Genomic DNA, 21,894 nt, shown 5'->3' on the forward strand with positions numbered 1-21,894 from the left:
TTTTGATTGGTCAAACGCGTATGCCGCGAGTGCTACGTTTTACTAACGAACGGAAAATCTTGCGTTTGCTTGTTTTACATTTAGTTCGGACACAGCAGCGGCATCAATATAGCGAATTTCAGTAGGTTCAATTGTTTATAGCAAAAATTAGTATAAAGTGGAAGTGATCTTAAAATATCTAATTTGAAAAGAAAATTAATAGTTATGATGTACCGTAAATCTAATGTATAGTTTTATAACTTAATACAAAGTTTATAGTATAAGAATTCTGCATTTTCAAGTGAAAACTTTCAAAAAGTAGGAAGAAAAGCCTAACAAAATAGCTTTAGCATTTCTAAATTAATTTATATATATTAACAGAAAACTTAGTACATAAATTTGTTATTTTTATGTTTCAACAAGTGACAATTTATAACAATGTATTGATCGTTGTAATATATTTGGCGCAAAGACTAGGGATAAACACTTCTAGCAATATAAAATTGAAATATATACTTTGCAGACGTTGGTAAAGTATTATAACTTTTCACCATGGTCGGAAGAGATATCACACCTACGGAAATTGGAAAGCATGCCAAATTAATTAAAAGTAAGTATTTATTTTCCCTGATTATGATGAGGCATGTTTATTATTATATGTAATATATTTTTAGCGGCACAAGAGGAAATGGCTTCAATGGATGTTCTTGTTTGTGGCCGTTGTCTAAATGTATACCACTTTATTGAAGATTTTGATGATCATAAACAAAAACCTTGCCAAAAGGAGAACACCAACGTACGTGAATGTAATGACACTAAACCAAAAATATGGGCCTTTTTGCTGTGGAAAGCCACACAACTAAATAATAATAAGGACTCAAATACAGTGAGCCCCAATTCTTGGGCACTTTATCAAACATGGGTGAAAATGGATGAAAGTCTGCGAGAAACATGGATTGTAGCTGGTAAAACAATACAATCTTTTGCAAAAGTAGGTCAAGGTGGTCTACAAGAAATGCCAGTAAAAATAACTAAAACTGTCGTTAACAACACTAATGAAAGTGTTTCACCTGGCAGAAGTAAGTAAATATTTTCTGGTCTATTAATATAGTTAAATGACGTACCTTATTTAGAGCTTTTAACGCAAACCAAGCCGCAAGTAGCTAATTTGAAACCTCCAACGAAAATTATAGATGGTAATAAAGATATTGAAAATGATTCCACTCATAGAGCAGTAACATCTGCACAAAAGATTGTAAAAAAACCAGTTACTATACGTAGTGATGCAGTAGGAGGGGTTACCCAAAATAAGATTCCCATTGGTAATACAACAAAACCTCTAAGGTTAGTACAGATAATATTTATACATACATATAAATTATATTTTTAAACACTTACATTTAAATTCTCCTTAGTCGACGTGCAAAACGCACTGTTCCCAACTCTGATGAGGTGATTGAGGAAAATGTGGAGAAAATTGTTGCAAAACGTTTTAACCCGCGTCGAAAGATGCATGAATATTTAGTCAAATGGGAGGCTCGAACTCATGAACAAAATACTTGGGAGCCATCATCACACTTAGAAAATGTCCCTCACCTACTGGAGACATTTGAAACACAATTAGCGCGACAAAAAGAGACACGCGCAGCTTTACAAGCTAAGCAAGCTGCTTTGACAGCTGCAGGTAAAGCTGCTGCAACAGATAATAAAGCTGAATCCGGAGTCACTAATAAACACGGAAGTGGTATAGGCAAACTGCAAAGTGTTAGTAGCAGTAACAATGATAATGGCGAAAGTAATAGGGCAGCAAGTGCGGACGTGTCAACAAGACCGTCTCGAACGTCCAAAACTAAAGCCATGGATCAGGTGAAACAGTGGGTTTCTGGAAGTAACCAAATTCCTTCAGGTGCAGCTTCTCCTAATGGTAGTGATGTCGCCGGAAGTTGTAATAACTCTCAGGATGGTGAAAGAGAGTGGTCTATGAATACTAGCAATAGTTCGGCAGTCGGTGTAGGTGGTTTAAAGCGTAAATTAGAAGATTCAGACTTTAATGATTCTAATGCAAGTGATTTGCCTAGCACAACAGCAACAATAGAAGACTTAGAAGAGGATCTTATTCCATCACACACAGTAAAAAGAATGAAGAATGGCAATGCTATTTCAATTGAGGTAAATTTGTCACTTTTAAATTGAAGCAAAAAATGTTCATCATTTGTATGATTCTTAGTCTAAAATCGTGAAAGTAAATGGTACAAGCAGCACACGTACACCAACTTCAATTAGCGGTGAGTCGTTACCAGTTGGTCCGAATTCAGCAGAGGTTATTATAACCCAAGATGCAAATGCTTCCGGTGTGGTAAAGAAGCCTGGCTTCAATGGCACTAGCCGTAATGTAAGTTCATTAACTGGCAAGTGATATACTTATATAATAAATATACATATATTTAAGCTGGTATCTGGTTTAACAAATGATTTGAAATTTATTTTTAATTGTTCGGAGACGAAGAATGTACTAATTTACTTTTTGTTAACAGTTTGTTAATAAAAAGTATAAAATATAATTTTGTTGGTTGTACTCACTTTTTGTTTGAGTTTTTAGAACATATTTACTAAAGGCAAAACTTTATATTTCGTATTTGTTTATTTATTCTCCTTTCTTTATTACTGTAGAAAACACAAAAAAGTGAGGCCCAAATACGTATACTCTCGAAGGGAGAATCTGCTGTATCCAGCACAGGTATAGTACGGGTTGGCGGTGGTAGTGATAGCGGTAATGAATCCAAAACGGCATCTTCTGTAACAGTAAATCGAACACAAATCCGCGTTGGAACTGGTGGTACTACCACAGTGGGCAATACTCAAATCAATACAATTTCGCGGCAGCAACACATCCAACGAACATCGGGCGGAACCACGCTACAACGAAAAACTATTATGAATTCTAGTACAACACAACAGCAACGTGGTGGCACATCAATGCATGTGCGCACCGGCATAGCCAACACTACCAGCTCATCTGTTCAACAACATGCTTCTCCTACTTCCGGACGCATGATTATACCCCGCCAGGGGAGCTCCGGACTTGTAAATCGAACCACTGCTGCCAGTAGCACGAAAACTGTTACACCGGAACAAAAAATACTGCAACTGTCCAAGTCGGGCGATTTGAAAGTCACTAAAAAAGTAATGACAAGAGAAGACGCCATTGCACAACGTCAGAACCTTAGACAACAACAGTCGCAAATTCAGATCCAGAAAGTACAACAGATCACGCCGCCAACGGGTGGTGGACGCACGAGCCAAGTGAGCGCCGTTAGTGTACGTAAGCAACCGGACGGCACATATGCGCACGAGGAGCAACACCAAGCACAATTATGTCCCATAACAGGTAAGCAGAAGATTTCACACTGCACTTGAAAACTACTATGAACTAATCAAATACAAAAAAAATATAGGTAAAATATTGGGACAAGATGACCAGGTGATGTCGCAGCAGCAGCAAAATCAAAGTGGAGTGATGCATACCCAATTAATGACGGGTGGTGAGCAGCAATTGACTCTTCAACAAGATCATCATCAACAGGCATTGCAAGATATTGATCCAGGAATGCTTTTTTCAAGTGATCAAATGCTTACTAATGAAGATGGCACTCCACTATTAGTGACTGGAGAAGACGGCACAGTGTATCAGGTGGCCGGCAAGAATGCCGAAGGAAAAACTATTCTCGTAACGCAGGGTCCTGACGGAGAACAGCAATTTGCTTATGTTGCTGCTGCCGATGGTGATGAAAATCAAGTACTCACACTAGACAACGCTGTTGCAGAAGCAGTTGCACAGAACCCCAGCGAATTACAACAATCAGACTCTATGTCTGAGCCCCAATATATTGTCAAAACAACAAACGAAGATGGCACTACTCAGGTAGTTACAATGAGTGAGGCAGAATTGCAACAACACCAAGCATTAGCTGCAGCACAACAGCAACAGCAAGCGGATGTCGGCAGTGGAGGCGTTGCTGTTACCGCTAGCGGTAGTGGAGCTACCGGACAGCTTTGTATACAAACATCTGACGGGGCAGACGGACAGGAAGCTAATATACCCGCTGAAGTAATACAGGCTGGTATGCCGTCTCCAGGTAAATACTATTGAAAACTTTATACGTGAGCATTTCATTTCATACACTATTTTCTATGTAGGAGGAACACGGCGTGTAGTATTACTATTGCAAGATGGTACTTACATGATGACTGAAATGCATGATGATGAATTCAAAGCATTAAACATCGCCGCGTAAAACATGTAGCTGAATAGGATATTTGACAATTTTTGTAATGCTGGCCCACATATGTTGCACCATAACACGGAGTGTGCATGACATAACATTACATCGAGAAAAACATTCTTGGATACATACGCATCCATTTTTTACATTATTTGTAATTATAGAAGTTTAAACGATAAATATCATCGTTTCACGTCTGCACTCTGCTTTAGCAAACCTAAGGTAGACCAATAATGATAGTTTAATATTTACTTCTAAACATAAATATAACCTATGAAAAATATCGATAAGCATGCACATAACGAAGCTGGGTTTACTTTAAAGTTTGTTATGATTTTTTCTTTAAGAATTTAGTATATTTATATCTCTAATATGTTTTTTAAAAGACATCAATGTATTTTTATTTCTTTATGGATTTAATTCATTCAAAATGCCTCATCCGTATAATGTATTAATTTTTGTAAATTATTCAAATACATTGTCGGTTCCCTTGAGATGTGCATGTAAAAGATCCAATATTCATTGACATCAATAATTATCACAGCTATCGGCAAATAATTCGTTATATATGTACGTATTATAATTAAAAAAGACCCAAGTTGTCATTACACTCTAAAAATAAAGAACTTAATTTTGAGCAAGTACTGCATGATTTTAATATTTACTTAAAGTGAAAGAAATGCATAGGTTACATATGATACAGACATAGTCTTTAAAACAGAAATTACAGTCTCCAGGCACATGACATTTAATATTCCTTTATAAACTTTGCTATAAAAAATCCGACGGTGTCAATGGGAACTCCTTCGAATTCTTTTGGTTGTTGACCAAACCGTTGGACGTATTGCCTGAAATTGTTATTAAAATTAATTAACATAGGTTTATACATATATGTATGTACAGTTGTCCACAAAAAATAGGAGTGACACATGAGAAAAACGAATTGTTAATTTTCATTGACAAAAATGTTTTTTTTTTTCAAAATTTTTGCACAATGTAATTTGCTAAAGATCTATTAGTGTTTCCAGATTGCAGCTCAATTAAACATAAGCAAAATTTTATATCGCAGTTTATATAAAGTAAACTAAAAAACTAGTTCCACAAAAAATAGGAGTATTTTATGTAATAAGAGACCGTTCTATAATTTTAATATATAATGCCTCCAAAGGTTCACAGAACATTAAAATAATTAATATTTCGTTGAATAACCTCGATTTTTTAACACAGCATCACATATCCGAGGCATGGACTCTATGGGATCCTGGCAACGTTTTATTGGTATTCCTTTTCAAGCCTCTTTGACTACTTGCCATAAATCTCTCGAATTGATTGATTTCTCTTCAGCTACTTTCTTCTTGATATATGTCCACAGGTTTTCCATGGGGTTGAGGTCAGGAGACTGAGCAGGTCACCACATAACCTCAACTCCGTTGGCCCTAAACCCTTATTTTGTGTACTTGCTGGTATGTCTAGGGTCATTATCCTGTTGATATACCCTTATCAATGGCATATTCCATGAAGCATGTGATAACATTACCTAATCTATTATTTTGACATACCCCCTTTGGTCCATGATGCCTTCAATTAAGTAAATTGGACCAACACCACAATGTGAAAAACAACCCCATACCATGATTTGGCGTCGTCATGTTTAACGGTTTTTGTGGTAAACAAGGGATTATATTCTGAGTTAAGAGGACGTCGGACAAAGTTCCTAGAGCCTGTACTACCAAATAACTCAACTTTGGATTCGTCTGGCCACAATATGTTTCGCCATTTAGCCACTGGGCAGGAGCCATGCTCTTTTGCAAATTGTATACGGGCTTTCACGCGCTTCTTTTTGAGTAGCGGTACTTTTCGTGGACTTCTGGCAAATAATTTGTTCTGCTCCAAACGCCTACGAACAGTTTCAGTATTAACTGACAAATTTAGGTTATCATGGATGCTCCTGGCTGAAACAAAAGAGTCCACGAGTTTCATTTTTGTTTTTATAATTTAAGACATTTGCTACCATTTGAGGAAAGCATTTTACGATTTCTTGGATCTCTTTATAAGTTTTTCCTAGTTTTCTCAATTTTTTTTATCGTTTCCCGCTTTTCCTCTGTACAATGATTTGCTCTACCCACTCGAGAAAACCCCAATGATTAAATAAAATAATAACTAATTAAAATTGCTGCTAGATTATGGAATTACACTTACTTTTCTAATTTTGTAAATATTTTTTATGCTAAGGACTATTTTGAAAACGAAATATCTAACACTCCTATTATTTTGTGGAAAGCAATAACAAGTGTCTCCGAGAATTAGCAATGCAGAAGTAGAATAGCAATCATCGCAATAAAAATTTGTTTCGTTTTTTGATGCTAATATCCCGTTATGTGTACCGTTATTGTTTCGCGTCATTTACATGTGATTTGAAAAATTTATGCAGCCAAACACATATTTCATTTTACATATTGGCACTCCTATTATTTTGTGGACAACTGTACATCACTACATGTGGCTATGTATTTAAAAAATATGTAAATTTTAAGAATACCTCTCAACATTGCTAAGAGCTGTTTGTTCAAGACCAATGCCGCCAAGATGGGGAGTTGCAGGGACCAGCCTCATCTGTGGAAATTTCTCTAGTACCCAAGCAACCACGCTTTCATTTTCTTCTTCAGTCACTGTGCAAGTACTATAAACCAAAATACCGTTTGGCTTTAGCAATGGCACTGCTGCGGAAAATAATTTTCGCTGAACTTTTGGGTACGATTGGAGCATACGTTGGGACATATTCGGCGGACCCACGAGCAACGGTCTATTGCCCAAAGCGCTACAAGGTGCATCAAGTAAGATTTTATCAAACGTATTGGCGGCAAAAGGTGGCATGCCCAAGCATTCATTGTCTTTTGCTTCCTTAGCTGCGCTAAAAGCTTTCGTGGCGTCAAAATTATAGGCGCGTATGCTTTTCAAAGCTGAATTCGTTATTTTTGCCAACATGCCAGAGATTTTATTGGCTACCTTATCGAGCGCTATTACTTCACCTTTATCACCCATTAACTCTGCTATATGAGTAGTTTTATTTCCGGGCGCCGCACACATATCTAATACACGTTCGCCTGGTTGAGGATTCAGTACCCTTACGCATACAATAGACGGCAGGTTTTGCAGAAGCGCTTCTTTGCAGCTCAGATCACCAATGGTAGGTACGCCGGAAATAGTTTCAATCATTTCTACTGCAACTCCTTTCAAAGACTCAGAAGTACTACTTATTGTAGGTCCAAAAATCTGATGACGTTGCATTCGTACGACACCCACGCCCAAAAAAATTTTATCGAGCGAATCATATCGAATATTTGTACCTTGTTTACATTTACCCGCCAAATCGGCGTAAACTAAAACCTCCTCATTTAATTTTGTACCTGCCTCCATTGCAAGCACGCCGGGTGCATAGATATGAGCGCCGCGTAGTAAAGCCGCACCACAGCAGCTGTCGACTACAACCTCACGTTGTAAGTCTGACTGTTTCTGCTTCATATCAACGCCAAATGATGTTGGTAAAATGCAAAGTACCTCTGGAATACTGGGTATTTCATACACTTTGGGTGGCTGTGTATATCTTTCATGTAATATTTCTTGTAATTTCTGTTTGAATGCTGGCACAGTGGTTCGGAGCGAATTTACGCGATATGTTGTTATTGTGGGCACTTTACACAACCAACTCATTAATTCTTCTAGCTGACTAGGCTGGAAAGTTAATATTAATATCCTCTTTATGAACAATATTAGCACTGTTTTAGTTAATGGTTTAAAGTGGTGTAAGTCCACAGATCGGTTAATTAGGGTATTATGAGATCCTTAACATCTAAGTCTAAGTGAATTTAACCTAAAATAATCTATATAATATTAGTTATATAAATTGTGTTATGATATCATTAAATTTATTATATAGTATATGTATATAATTAGTAAGCCTTAACTGTGCATATATGTATGTATAGTGTCCACAAGATTTCGGCATTTTCAGCGTAAGTACGGGCCCAATTTTGGGTTGCGGACAACGTAGAATACGAGAAGGGTACAATTACAACGCGATTATGCGTTAAGGCGATTAATCGGTGGGGAATGGCCTCGTTTTCGGCAAGACATTTTTTTTAATTAAAAAAGTTTATTAAAATTAAGAATATTGCGATATTGTAAAAAGGAAAGTAACAAAAAAAAACCATGTGAATTCCATTATCTGTATCCACAATTGCTAATAAATGAAATTAAATTTCACGAGTATACAAGAATGTAGATAAAAACGTTTGACTGCATATTAGCAAATATTCACGATATTTGTTGCCGTAATGCAACGAACATCCGGAGACCTACATTCATTGAGTAGAGGGGTTTTCTTCTTCTTCTTTTTCTCTACTGGGATAGAAACCGCTTATGCGGTTATAGGCCAGTTAAAAACAGATCGCCAGTCGTTTCTTCTTTTCGGAAGTTGGCGCCAATTGGAGATTCCAAGCAAAGCCAGGTCTGCTTCCACCGGCGGGTACTGCATTGAATACTTTCACAGCTGATGTTGTTATCGTCCATGCCTCTGCACCATATAATAGAACGGGAATTATGAGTGACTTATAGAGTTTGGTTTTTGTTTGTCGAAAGAGGACTTTACTCCTCAATTGTCTACTTAGCGAAGTAGCACCTGTTGGCAAGAGATATTCTGCGTTATATTTCGAGGCTGACGTTGTTGTTGATGTTGATGCTGGTTTCAAGATAGACGAAATTATCTACGACTTCGAAGTTATGACAGTCAACAATGACGTGAGTGCATAATCGCGAGAGCGACGACTGTTTGTTTGATAGCAGGAGATATTTCGCCTTGCCCTCGTTTTCCACCAGACCCATTTGCTTCGCTGCCTTATCCATTCTACAAAAAGCAGAACTAACGGCGCGGTTGTTAAGACCAATGATATCAATATCATCGGCATACGCCAGCAACTGTACACTCTTATAAAAGATTGTACCTGCTCGATTAAGTTCTGCAGCTCGAATTATTTTCTCAAGCAGCAGATTGAAGAAGTCGCACGATAGGGAATCGCCTTGTCCGAAACCTCGTTTGGTATCGAACGGCTCGGAGAGGTTGACGTGACGGAGCTTTTGGCTCAGCTCCTTTTCGTGCTGTCGAGAGCAGCTTTGAATTCGACGAAGAGGTGGTGTATGTCGATACTCTTCTCTTCTTACTTTGAGGTGATTAAAAGTTGCTACAGATGGTGTTTTGTTCACCTAACGGTTGTACGTATCACCTAAAACTAATCGAGATAGATATAGAAAAGTTGAAATCCGGTTGACTGTCCACCTGTCGATCCGTCAGTGCAATAACTGATTACGCCAAATATATTAAATTTTAATTCCGAGATGGTATGAAGGGGATTTATAGGAGCCAATGTCAAAATTGGACAATGGACGTGACTCCGCCCATTTCTAGGTAAAATCACATATCTCGGGACCTGCTCCACTGCTTTTAACTTCGAATTTGACATTCCACTGACATTTTTATCTTACAGTGCAAATTCGGACTACAACCACGCCTACTTCCCATATAACACAATTTAAAATGTTATTTGATTATTTTACTTTCCAGTACACAAATGAAGAATCAATTAGTATAAAATTAGGGGTTATGAACTGGTTAACCATCAGCTTGTATTTTACCCTGAGCCAGTTTTAGTGTTAACACAGAAGTATACAGTCAGATTGCTTGTGACGGGTTATATATATGTATAACAAGTAAGGAAGTTTGGGTACAGCTGAACATTTCATATTCATACAACTTGCAAGGATTAAAGCCAGGGAAGTACCTTCAGATACATGAGGCTTGTTAATTATATGGGGCCTAGGCCGAGTTTTCACCCGATTTTATTCATTCTAAGCACAAAGACGCACCGTTTTAAGAAAAACACGCTATATCTTTTTTATTAAGATATCTCATGCGGTATAAAGTCACCCGGAAGTTCGAAAATCTTTGTATTAGATTAGGGATTAGTTATTAGGGGGTTAAGGGAAGTATTGGCCCGATTCAACCCATTTTTGATACACCTACATACTTTTATTAGGAAAAGTTTCTCTCTCAATTTCAATTATACATATATTGTATCTCTCGCCTTGACCGTTATTTGAGATAAAGAGTCAACTTTAGGTACTGATGTCCAAATATTCGGTACCAGGGTTGAACAGTTTTTGTGGACAATTTTTGGTCATAAGATGGCATACTCGAAAGGCATTATTCCTACAAAATTGTATACCGTTATATTAATTGCTTTTTGATTTGTGGACTGGAAAGGAAAGAAGAAGATGGAATTTATTGTGTCATATGGAAAGTAGACGAGGTAGCAGTCCGATTTCGTCCATTTTCTCACAGTTATGAAGTCGAGGGGAACAGAGCAGTGCAGCAAGGCACTTTAACGATGTGATCAGAGTCAGCCTCCAGGTGGTTGTCATAGATGCCAACTCCACCGCTCCAACAAGCATACTGAAAAGATGGGTAGAGATCGATGTCAGATTTTCGAGTCAAGTTTTAGGCTATGAACTTAACAATCCGGCGAGTTCGCATCCGCAGTTTAACTTTTCTGAAACCCTTAGGGGTTACAAGGTCATCAAATGCGCGGACTTCTTGACGAGTAGTGTCGCTAAAATTTTCGCTCATTTTCGCACTGTAGCATACTAAGATGAGAATGCCACGAACTAAATTTGGTCGAAATCGGTGCGGGTCCCGAAATATGATTTCACCAAAACGTGGGCGGTGCCACCGTCCAATTTTTACCTCGGCCCCCATAAAGCTCTCCATACCATATCAGGTGTAGATTAAATCTAAAATAATCTCTGTCCAAGTCGAACTTAAACTTTTCAAGCCCCTAGGTACTTAATATGTGGACCTCAGAACCAATAGTTAACTTTTTACCAAAAATATCGGTCAATGTACTACATATTGTATAATTGAGATTCAGATAGAATCAAAAATGGGCTGCCATATACCCAGTGGCGGATTTGCCCTAAGGCCCAGTAGGCCCGGACCTAGGGCGGCCAGATATTAAGGGCGGCAAATCGTTCCAAAAAATCACTGATAACAACAAAATTAACAAGAAATAACTCAAATGCAAAGTATCTTAACCGTATGCTTATATAATCTTCCTAAATCACTATTTTTGCATATCAAAGTATAAATAATTTCGTACATCGTACATATAAAGTATCTAGGAAGAATAGGTACTTAGGTAACCTATTGTTATTACACGCGTGTCAGTCAAGCTCGTGCGGACGAGCGTGCGGTGCGTCGCGCCGCTGTGACCCCGGGTAAGGTGAAGTGGGGCAGAGTATTGCAAGCGAGCTAAAGAAAAAGATGATAAACAAAAGGATACAATTAAAAAAACGCGGAAATTAGACGATTTCTTTGGAAAACCGTATACAGATATTCAAGATCCTATTATTGACCCAACACTCGACGTTCTAAGTAGTAGTGGCGTTCCGTCAACTGATGATTCTGCAGCGTCTAAAGTGTCTTCAAGTGAAAATACTTTGATGAATGTGGCAAGTATATCAAAAGAACAAGCCGAAGATATCCCACTCGTACCAGGAGTGGCAGGAGTAGGAGTGCAGCCCAATCCTCCGGACCAGGAGCTCTACGAAATCAACGACGATCCACCTAAATGGACAATCGACGAGTTCACGCGTGATCACATTTGTAAGAACGGAGCCAATCAAAACATCCAGAATGATTTTCCCAAGAGTGAGCGCTTTTACAAAGATAAAGCGCGACAGTTGTCGAGACATTTATTCGAACGTCAGCTTCTAAATGGTAAAAAAGTTCCGCGAAAATGGCTAATTTATTCCAAAAGTACTGGATGTGTTTTTTGTGATTCTTGTTTGCTTTTTAATGGCGGGGAGAGTCAGTTCGTCAAAAAAGAAGGTTTCAATGACTGGAAAAATTCATATCATCGAGTGTCAGAATTCGCCTACTCACAAATTATCTCTTCTGCATATGAAAGAACGAAGCAACGTTTTAGGTCGCATTGTCCGCGCATTAACAATGCAATTAGACGAAGAAATAAATTACTGGAAAAACATTCTGAAAAGAGTAGTTGCATGCGTAAAAGCACTTGCATCACGTGGTTTGCCTTTCAGAGGACACGACGAAAAATTTGGATCAATCCACAATGGAAATTATTTAATGTCCTTAGAGCTTATCGCCGAGTTCGATCCGGTCTTACCTGAACACATTACACGTTATGGAAATCCAGGCTCAGGATTTACGAGTTATCTTTCTTTAACAACATGCGAAGAGTTCATTCGACTTATGGGAAACAAAGTTTTGGAAACACTTGTAATGGAAATATTAACAGCAAAATATTTTTCTCTGATCATTGACTCGACACCGGATATATCTCACGTAGACCAGCTCACTTATGTAATCAGATATGTCCTGCCTAATGGATCACCTGTAGAACGGTTTATCAAGATTATTCCAAACACAGGTCACAAATCACAACAAATGACAGATGCTGTTACTTCAACTTTAACTGAATTGGGAGTTGACATTTCAAACTGCCGCGGGCAATCATATGACAACGCAGCTAACATGTCAGGCAATTATAACGGCTCCTGGGAGCTCCTTCAAACCCATTTCATGACACACAACAGAAGAGAACCGTTATATGTGAAGCAAGAGGTATTCGTTTGAAACTGGAACGTTTTGAAACGGCCTTCATGGCTGTAAAAAACTTCAGAGTGTGGAAATTGACATTACCATTGTCATAGAACTGTACGAGGCTTTAATACATTTTGTTGGCGAAACAAGAGAGAATTTCGATGATTTCGAAAAAACTCTCCTTCGTACAGGAATACGAAAAAGATTTTCGACGCAATCGAAAGCGTAAGCAGCTTCCTGGCAAGACAAATACAGGTGAAGAGATGCAACAAAAAAATGGGCGTGAAAATTTTAGAACAAATACTTTTTAAGTACTAATTGATACATTGTCAGAAGAACTGAAAAGACGTCGGGATGCTTATAAATTACTCTACAATAAATTTTACTTTATTACCAACCTGACGAATCTAAACATCTCAGAAGTCGAAGATAAGGCCAAGGCATTGCAAATGATTTATTCTACTGACTTAGAAGACGATTTTACAGAAGAATGTCTTCATTTTCGTTTTCACTGCAGCATAAAAAATGAGGAGCGAAAGAGTGCAGTCAGTTTGTTGAAATGATTACGAACCGAATGTCTTCAAACCATTTACCCAAACGTGAATATTGCTCTTCGTATGTGTGTGTCTACACCTGCCAGTAACTGTACTGGAGAAAGATCGTTTTCTTGTTTGCGGAGAGTGAAAAACTATTTACGCACAACAATGACGGAGCAGAGGTTAAATGATCTTGTTTTGCTTAACTAAGAAGCTGATTTTTTAAGCAAATTGGATTGCGAAGATTTGATTAATGGTTTTGCTGCGCTTAAGTGCAGATGAGTTTTGTAACACATTGTATGAGTAAAACATTTATTTTATTAAAAAACAAAAAAGAGCTAAAATAATTATGTGGTTGACCACTCCTCTGCGAAAGATTTATGGTCCTTTGCGCATTGGCCACGGCGAATATCGCATCCGATGGAACGATGAGCTGTACGAGATATACGACGACATTGACATAGTTCAGCGAATTAAAAGACAGCGGCTACGCTGGCTAGGTCATGTTGTCCGGATGGATGAAAACACTCCAGCTCAGAAAGTATTCGACGCAGTACCCGCCGGGGGAAGCAGAGGAAGAGGAAGACCTCCACTCCTTTGGAAGGACCAAGTGGAGAAGGACCTGGCTTCGCTTGGAATATCCAATTGGCGCCACGTAGCGAAAAGAAGAAACGACTGGCGCGCTGTTGTTAACTCGGCTATAATCGCGTAAGCGGTGTCTACGCCAATTAAGAAGAAGAAGAAGAAGAAGTTGACCACTCCTTGACTTTAATCGTTCAATTTCTTCGTTCTAAACGTTCTAGCAAGAATGATAGAATACAAGATTACGACACTAGTTTACAGTTAGTTTTTTTCGGTTTAGCTCTTGACAATTCTTACAAAAACAAATACATTGTGCAACAATTTCGTGACGTCACACTTATGCGTTGAGACGAACAAGCATAGAAATGCATACAAATTGCAAACAGAAAAGTAAACACTTTTTGAAATTCCCAAAATAATATTAATTCATTCGTATTTACAGGAAAAATTTCAGTGGAATGTTTAGAATATTGTTGCGAGAAAATATGTATATAATTAGTTTCAGGCACATCCACAATAAATAGAGTAGCATGTGTGGAAATTGTTCAAATGAAGAAAACCAGTGTAAGTGTACTGTTGTATTTATTTAAATTTCTAAGCATAAATATATTAATTTTTTAAAATGAAATGTGTAGTGGCTTGTTGTAATAATTATTATGCAATTAAAGGATCGAAAACGAGTTTTTTCAGTTTTCCGGCCGATTTAAAAGTTGCCAAAAAATTGGTGTTATTTTGCAAAAGAAATGATATATTTAATACTAACTTAATAATTTCACAATTCTTTTATCATAATTTCATACATCTGATACATCTGAACTATAATATATGTATATATTTATATACAACACAAGAAACGTCTTCTCCATTTGAATCACAACTTAATAGACAATTTTATTATCAATAGGCCGATATATTTCTTTAGAAATGATTCAAATCTTTTCACTCAACAATATTCAATCGCTTCACTAAAACTTTTTATTAAGATCGAAAGAATGAATAATATTTTGCGAATTTACAAAAGTGTTTACTTTTCTGTTTACAATTTGCAAGCCATTTGACAGTTTTTCACTCTTCTTCTTCTCAACACGTAACTATGATGTTTCATAATGGCGGTTGTCGTAATCTTGTATTCTATCATTCTTGCGTTCTAGGATGAAGCAAAAGTGAAGAACCGGTAAATTTTTTTCGAAGTTATAATTTTCGATATTGCCTCTAGTGAAAACTACAAATTAGAAGCTTTTAACATTTGCGGCTTCTGTATTCATTAACGTTCTCTAATATAAGAGAGTACCGGGTACTCTTATATGTTTACTAAATAAAACAGTATTGGCAACCCAACCATAATTATAATTATACATTTATTTGTCTCTGTCATCATTATTTGTGTACACGAGTAGACCATATGACTACATTTGGCGTGTTCGAACATTATTGTTTGCAAACGAGCGTTCTCTGAAAATTAATATATAATATTAATACAAGTTAACTTACATTCCGCTGAAGAATTTGTGACTCCACAAGAGGATTACGTAGAAAAGGTGATTTTGGATACATTTTTCTTTTATTAAACTTCCGTTTTATGGCAGAAAATATCACGAAAAATTCCTATGACAAAAGTGTGTGGAAGAATGTAAAATATAAGTGCTGCCCAACTTCTAAAAAATCTAGAATCGCATATTGGTCACCTATAAATTATAATGTACATTTACGGTTTCGTTTAGTGAGGTGATCAGTTCATTTATCAAAAAAGATTTCAACATTAAGTGGACTATCATATATCTAAATTTGTTTTTAAATGCAGCAGTTAGGATAATATGACAACGCTGTTTTGCGGCTTCAACAAAAATTCCAATTTTCGATCCTGATGGTAATAGTGTTGTCTCGTTCACACTTGTGCATTGACTACGACACTGGTGACGCACGACGTGGCAACTTTTCGTAATTTCCTACTTTGTTTGACACTAGTTACACCCTTCTTATATTCAGCATGAAAGGAAGACAATTTTAGACAATATTCATATATTCGTTTCACAACACTTTCTGTATGTGAGGTGACAAACTATTCGTGGTGAGCTAATAATTTTATACGTCAAATAGCGTACTTAAAATTGGTGTGTTCGTGTGTTTTATTGCTCTGTGATTTTCGCTGACATTTCCATACAGAAATTAATAAAATTTCTGTAATTAAGTGCGTGAACTCATCTCAATTAATTGGTGCGTATATGGTTTAATGAAAATATAAGTGTTTTGTTTGAGGAATAAACTGTGAGCTTTTATTTGATATAGGAATCGGTAATCATAGCTCCTTAGATCTTAATTTTTCCATTTTAAATTGAAAACATGCTATCCTTTTCATTTAATTATTGAGTATCTCATTAGATGAAGTGTGATGTTAGAGTTAATACTGTAGAAAGTTGTAAAATTTTAAAGGACGTATCAAATATTCAACGTAAGAAAAATGTTTTGAGCGGATTATATTTTGTCTTTTAGTAAACGTAATAAATTGCAATGGTAGGAACTAAAGTTCATTTTGACCTGGAGCCATATTATTTCTACTATCACATCGTGGTTACATTCGTAGAATGCAAAGCGTAATTTCTACCCAATCGGGTTCTTAAGAGTAACATTTGTTTAATATCTTGGGTTTACCGAGATAAAGATATCTTAATATTTTGGAATAGTTATTATATCAAAGGCCATTAATCTAAATTTATGTTCTAAAATAAAATCTACATGCGTGAAGTAGATTTTACTAATTGAAAGTTTTTAGAGTTGTTCTTAAATTAATGTTTTAAATTCTTTGCAATTGTGGTTTTCAGGAGTTTAGAAAGGGTCTAGACTCTAGAGATAGCTGCAGTTGAAAAAGTTACGTTTTTACTTAATACGAGTCGAGTCACAACTTTTGTATATTGTTCACCTCGTTTATCTGCGTTTGTATGGTGAATTGAAAGCCGTATGTCGGGGAAAAATACGTCTCCGTCATCATTAATGATGTGGTGTATTAGCGGCATCGCTATCGCTGTCTACTATTGCCGATGTTACTATCTTTATACTTTTACTCTTTATTGTAGTTCGTTTTAACTTTTCTACTCTTTCGGAAATTGTATGTTCAATAGTCGTCACATTGTTGGAGTTTCGCAGTTGCTTTTTCTTTTCGTTTTTGTCGCGTATTTGACGTAGGGTGGTGCTTTCGCCGTACTGGTAGAAAAAAGAAAAAATAGGGTAATAAAGAAATTATCTTCTCTGAATAATGATTTTTTTTTCCTTATTATGAAGCCAGTGAAGATTCAAAATTTAAATATTAGAAAAATGGACTGTAGACACTTGTGTGCAAAGTGAATACTTTACCAACAACAACATGGAGTGGAAGCCATGACATGGCAGTTCCATAAAATTATATTTGCATTTTTATAAATGTATTAAAGTTAATAAATTTAAATTCTACAGCTTTGTGTACCCTAAATTAATTTCTTGTCTCAGTTAATGTCAAAATTAAGTGTTAAAAGTTTCTATGTGACTTCGCTGACTCACTCGTAAAATTTGTTCCCTTTCCTTTCTACTCTCTTCGAAAAATTTAAAAAGGTGTAAGGCTAGTAGATATCTAATCCATACCTAATATAAACTTTCCATATGTGTTACATCGAATTTTTTTTAGTTTTATTTTTATTTATATATTGGGAAATAAATGTATATAGTTACAAAATATTTAAACGATATTATATCATAAAAACGGCTTTCAGAATGTATGAATGTGTATAAACATATTTCCAAAAACTAATATATTTTTTGACTTAGTAGTAATTTTTTAAAATTGACCTGTTATGTAGTGAAACGCAGCGAAAAAATGTCCAAAGTGTCAGATCAACGCATTCTGAATTATACAGGATGTCCATGTTTCCTGTCGGACAACTACATAGTGATGCAGGAAAGTCAAGGAACACAATAAAGTGCTATCCGAAAAATTCTGCTGGGATATTTTCACAATCACTCCTTGATAATGTCGACGACATTTAACAGTACGCCGACTAGACTACGGACACAACAATTTCAGACAGGAACTGACCGCCATTCACAATGGAGTCATTAACCACTCCACACACTCCCTCGTAAATGGCGTACTTCGAGATAAACCACTACCCATAGCATAGCGATGAGCTCGAGAATCTAGCGTTGTGATGTTGTTGCAGGTTAAACTCCTACTTATATGCAGAAAAGGAATCTCACTCTTCTAACACAACTCTTCCTATCCGGTCGAGACAGAACGTTTCCTGGTCTAACGTTATTTTAGTAAAAAATCTACAGAATGAGGGAAATTAAAATATAGCGATTATTTTGTGACGAAAAAAATATATTACGGTCCCTGATTTTAATATCAATATACCATAAAGAGGTAAAAATGTTATCAATACACCAACTAAGCTTCTGATACTAATCATATTCAGAATATACTGCAGATTGTGGATGTGAGATAGGAGGGAATTGCCAATGATTACCAGTACCAATTTTTTGAGTCAGTTACAAATTCTTAGAATAGCACTACGAGCTAAAATGCATACAAAAAAGTGCTTCAAAAAAATATTCATATTTTTTTTAATAGAACTCAAAACTATTTTGTGTAAATTATTTAATTTCTTTTGTCTTCGTTTTTTTACAGCCGACTTGTTTGAAATCTGCAGCTTTAAAGTGCAGACTCGGATCGACTCTATACGTACCGAACAATTCCAATTTAGTAGTATCATTAATCTCAAAGTTTGCAGTGTAAAACTTGCAACATAATATACAGTGTACAATAATACAAAGGAAAGAAGAACAACAATTGTATAACTTGTATCAAAATGGGGAACGTTTTTGGAAATCTTTTTAAAGGCCTTTTCGGTAAAAAGGAAATGAGAATATTGATGGTCGGATTAGATGCCGCTGGTAAAACCACAATTTTGTACAAACTCAAATTAGGCGAAATTGTTACAACGATACCTACCATTGGTAAGTTCTAATGTTAGCTGCTATTGAAAAATAATAATAATATTTAAATTTTTCCCCTTCCTTAGGTTTCAACGTCGAGACTGTAGAATACAAGAATATTAGCTTTACAGTATGGGATGTGGGCGGCCAAGATAAAATCCGTCCACTGTGGAGGCATTACTTCCAAAATACACAAGTAAGTAGAGCTTATATTGCTCTCTTATAAAGATGCAATTTTTATTAACCGAAATTAAAAGATTAAGTTATTGTATATGTATGCATATTGACAAAGTATTTTATTAAAAAAAATCTGTTTTAAACAGGGTCTTATATTCGTCGTTGATAGCAACGATAGAGAACGTATCGGTGAAGCGAGAGAGGAATTGATGCGCATGTTGGCTGAAGATGAGCTCAGAGATGCTGTTTTATTAATATTCGCTAACAAACAGGTATGTATTTAAGCTATATATATAAACATTCATAACATTAAACATATGCAAATTTGTATTATGTAATATTTAATATCTCTATGTGAACATTAAAAAGCGAAAAGTAGAAAATTGTGTTTAAAATACTACTACTTAAGTAATTTTTTATTTTAGTCATATGTATTTTTCGTCGATTATTAACTCAAATTCATATGTGTATGTATGTATGCACGTAATCTGTGTTAACATTTGTTATTTTATGAATTATCAAATATAATATGTGTCAAATATGATTTTTGCCTCAATACTTGATGAATTATTAACAAAATATCTATAAATTTTTATTTGAGTTCATTTGTGGCATAATCGGTCTATTTTTTAAATTTGTTTCAATACATACATATTTACAATTGCATAGTACAGACTACATATACCCACATACATATGTATAAACATTATATCACACCGAGTGTCATAGTACTACAAAATGCTTTCAATGCTTAGATAAGATTTTACTGATAAGAACATAGCAAGTGTATCGTTGGTAATCGGAGGTTTTAACTCTGCACATTACAAATAAAAAGAAAATTGGCCAATAAGTAATATATTCCATAATTTTTACCTTGCTCATATATAAGAACTGATTATTGCTATGAAGAGTTCTCTGTTGACGGCAAGGTCAAGTTTAAGATAAAAGAATCACTTAACAATATAAGTAATATATACAATATATATGCATTTCTAGGTTTATTATATGTTGATACGATATTCCTCCGGCTTATTAAAATATGCTTCTCTTTTAGGATCTGCCCAATGCAATGAATGCAGCCGAAATCACTGATAAGCTCGGTTTGCACTCACTCAGAAATCGTAATTGGTATATTCAGGCGACGTGTGCAACCAGCGGCGATGGTCTCTATGAGGGTCTGGATTGGTTATCTAACCAACTTAAGAATGCTAATCGCTAGATACACATAATAATATATTAATGAAAAAACACCTTTTTGATTTAAACATAAAGTTAATGAAAATTTGAATAAATACAAACAAAAAGCGAAAAAGAAAGCAAGAAAATCAACTAAAAACGACATCCTACTGATCCTTCTTCTCCTCTTATCCCAACTTCAACAAAATCAAGCGACATGCGACGAATTTCATTTAGCGGCTGTTGAAAGAAATAGAATAGTGAAACCGGAAGAAGAAGGTCATAGCGTACAGAGAAAAGAAAAGAATGGAATTTAATACCGCTATTTAATGAAACTATCAATTTCAAAACGATTCTCTTATATATGTATGTATATGAATGTTAAGACAACAATAACAAATATCAACAATGTGTATCCAAATGATAAGATGAGTTGTGAAAGAAGGGAAGAAATATCAAAAAGGACTACAAACATGGCATCCACTTCTAAGTATAATTTTAGTATTTCCTATCTTTATTTTATTAATTGTAATTTCTATGATTATTAATTAAATTTAATTGATACAATTACAACAAAATATAAACAAAGGCGAAACACATACACATACAACACACAAGCTCTTTATATACAAAAACAAAAACAACTAAAAATAAATAAAAATTGTAACAAAAATGGAAAGACCGAAAAATAGATAAGACATTCGACCATTTTGATAAGGATTGATAAAAGACGATTAGTTCGGTATTTGCTCTACTCCCATTCTTCTGGCTATAGACAAGTGGATATTATAAATTATTATTATCTAAATACTAATAATGATGCGTAAATAAAAAAGGAAACAATTAAAGAAGAGTGAAATATAAAAATTAATCAATACCCAATTTTGAGTTCCATGAATATGGATACACAGTTGAGGAATGTGTTCAATCTTATGAATTGCGTTCATGAAGTGTTTAAATTTTAAGTAATATGTGCAGTTTTGTGAAAATCTATACATGCAACATACGCAACTAAACTCTGTTGCTACTTTTTAAGATCACAGTATAAAAATAGTTAAAATCTGATGACGGTCACAAATTTCTTCCATGTGAAGATTACACGGGGTGAATTTTGTAATAAGGTGGTGTAAACAAATCATTGACATACTTTCTCAAATATTGCTAAGGACTTCGCAGTTAATATGTATTAGTGATAGGGAAAAATAAGAACCGAGTTTTTGTTGTAGCGGCAGAATATGTTTCTGAAGTAATTTTGAGGCATGGAGACGAGTTGACAGTCCTTGGCCAGATAAAAAACCGAGCCGTTCTGGTTACTTAGACCCTACTGTCGTTGGAACGGAAAATAGGAACCTTGACTTGTGGTGTCTTATGCCCGCCCCAAGAAATTTACAACTTACATATATTTCGGTTAATATTAAGATAATTGGTTGAGGGTCCTTTCTTATTTGAGCATATTAAGAGTTATTATAGTCGATTAAGTTCAGCAAGCAATTGGCGAATATTTAATAGTCTTTGTTCATTT

General features: G+C 35.7%; 3 protein-coding genes across 10 annotated transcripts; 2 read left to right on the top strand and 1 right to left on the bottom strand.

Moving 5' to 3' along the window:
- The first annotated feature begins 36 nt into the window (after positions 1 to 36).
- LOC126762278 (uncharacterized) lies at positions 37 to 4,906 on the top strand. 2 transcript variants are annotated; one of them, XM_050478931.1, is made up of 9 exons: positions 37 to 121; positions 503 to 589; positions 654 to 1,058; positions 1,113 to 1,323; positions 1,395 to 2,148; positions 2,207 to 2,371; positions 2,650 to 3,367; positions 3,435 to 4,115; positions 4,177 to 4,906. In XM_050478931.1, the coding sequence occupies exons 2-9, from the start codon at positions 532 to 534 to the stop codon at positions 4,272 to 4,274; spliced, it is 3,090 nt and encodes a 1,029-aa protein (XP_050334888.1). In that variant the 5' UTR covers positions 37 to 121; positions 503 to 531; the 3' UTR covers positions 4,275 to 4,906. The 2 variants fall into 2 exon arrangements, with proteins under 2 accessions (XP_050334888.1, XP_050334889.1); XM_050478932.1 differs by lacking the exon at positions 37 to 121 and adding an exon at positions 139 to 297.
- On the bottom strand, positions 4,894 to 15,934 carry LOC126762329 (tRNA (cytosine(72)-C(5))-methyltransferase NSUN6). Of its 4 annotated transcripts, none has more exons than XM_050479027.1 (3): positions 15,549 to 15,934; positions 6,802 to 7,994; positions 4,894 to 5,110 (listed from the first exon to the last, which is right to left on the bottom strand). In XM_050479027.1, exons 1-3 carry the CDS (start codon positions 15,609 to 15,611, stop codon positions 5,011 to 5,013), a joined length of 1,356 nt encoding a protein of 451 aa, XP_050334984.1. In that variant the 5' UTR covers positions 15,612 to 15,934; the 3' UTR covers positions 4,894 to 5,010. The 4 variants fall into 4 exon arrangements, with proteins under 4 accessions (XP_050334984.1, XP_050334983.1, XP_050334986.1 ...); XM_050479026.1 differs by lacking the exon at positions 15,549 to 15,934 and adding an exon at positions 14,858 to 15,304; XM_050479029.1 differs by lacking the exon at positions 15,549 to 15,934 and adding an exon at positions 14,821 to 14,881.
- LOC126762373 (ADP-ribosylation factor 1) lies at positions 15,496 to 21,243 on the top strand. Of its 4 annotated transcripts, none has more exons than XM_050479096.1 (5): positions 15,496 to 15,595; positions 18,712 to 19,040; positions 19,106 to 19,215; positions 19,343 to 19,468; positions 20,251 to 21,243. In XM_050479096.1, the coding sequence occupies exons 2-5, from the start codon at positions 18,893 to 18,895 to the stop codon at positions 20,413 to 20,415; spliced, it is 549 nt and encodes a 182-aa protein (XP_050335053.1). In that variant the 5' UTR covers positions 15,496 to 15,595; positions 18,712 to 18,892; the 3' UTR covers positions 20,416 to 21,243. The 4 variants fall into 4 exon arrangements, with proteins under 4 accessions (XP_050335053.1, XP_050335051.1, XP_050335054.1 ...); XM_050479094.1 differs by lacking the exon at positions 15,496 to 15,595 and adding an exon at positions 16,153 to 16,271; XM_050479097.1 differs by lacking the exon at positions 15,496 to 15,595 and adding an exon at positions 16,486 to 16,506.
- The last annotated feature ends 651 nt before the right edge of the window (positions 21,244 to 21,894 follow it).

This window comes from Bactrocera neohumeralis, chromosome 6 (genome assembly GCF_024586455.1).
Source record: "Bactrocera neohumeralis isolate Rockhampton chromosome 6, APGP_CSIRO_Bneo_wtdbg2-racon-allhic-juicebox.fasta_v2, whole genome shotgun sequence".
Classification (NCBI taxonomy): domain Eukaryota; kingdom Metazoa; phylum Arthropoda; class Insecta; order Diptera; family Tephritidae; genus Bactrocera; species Bactrocera neohumeralis.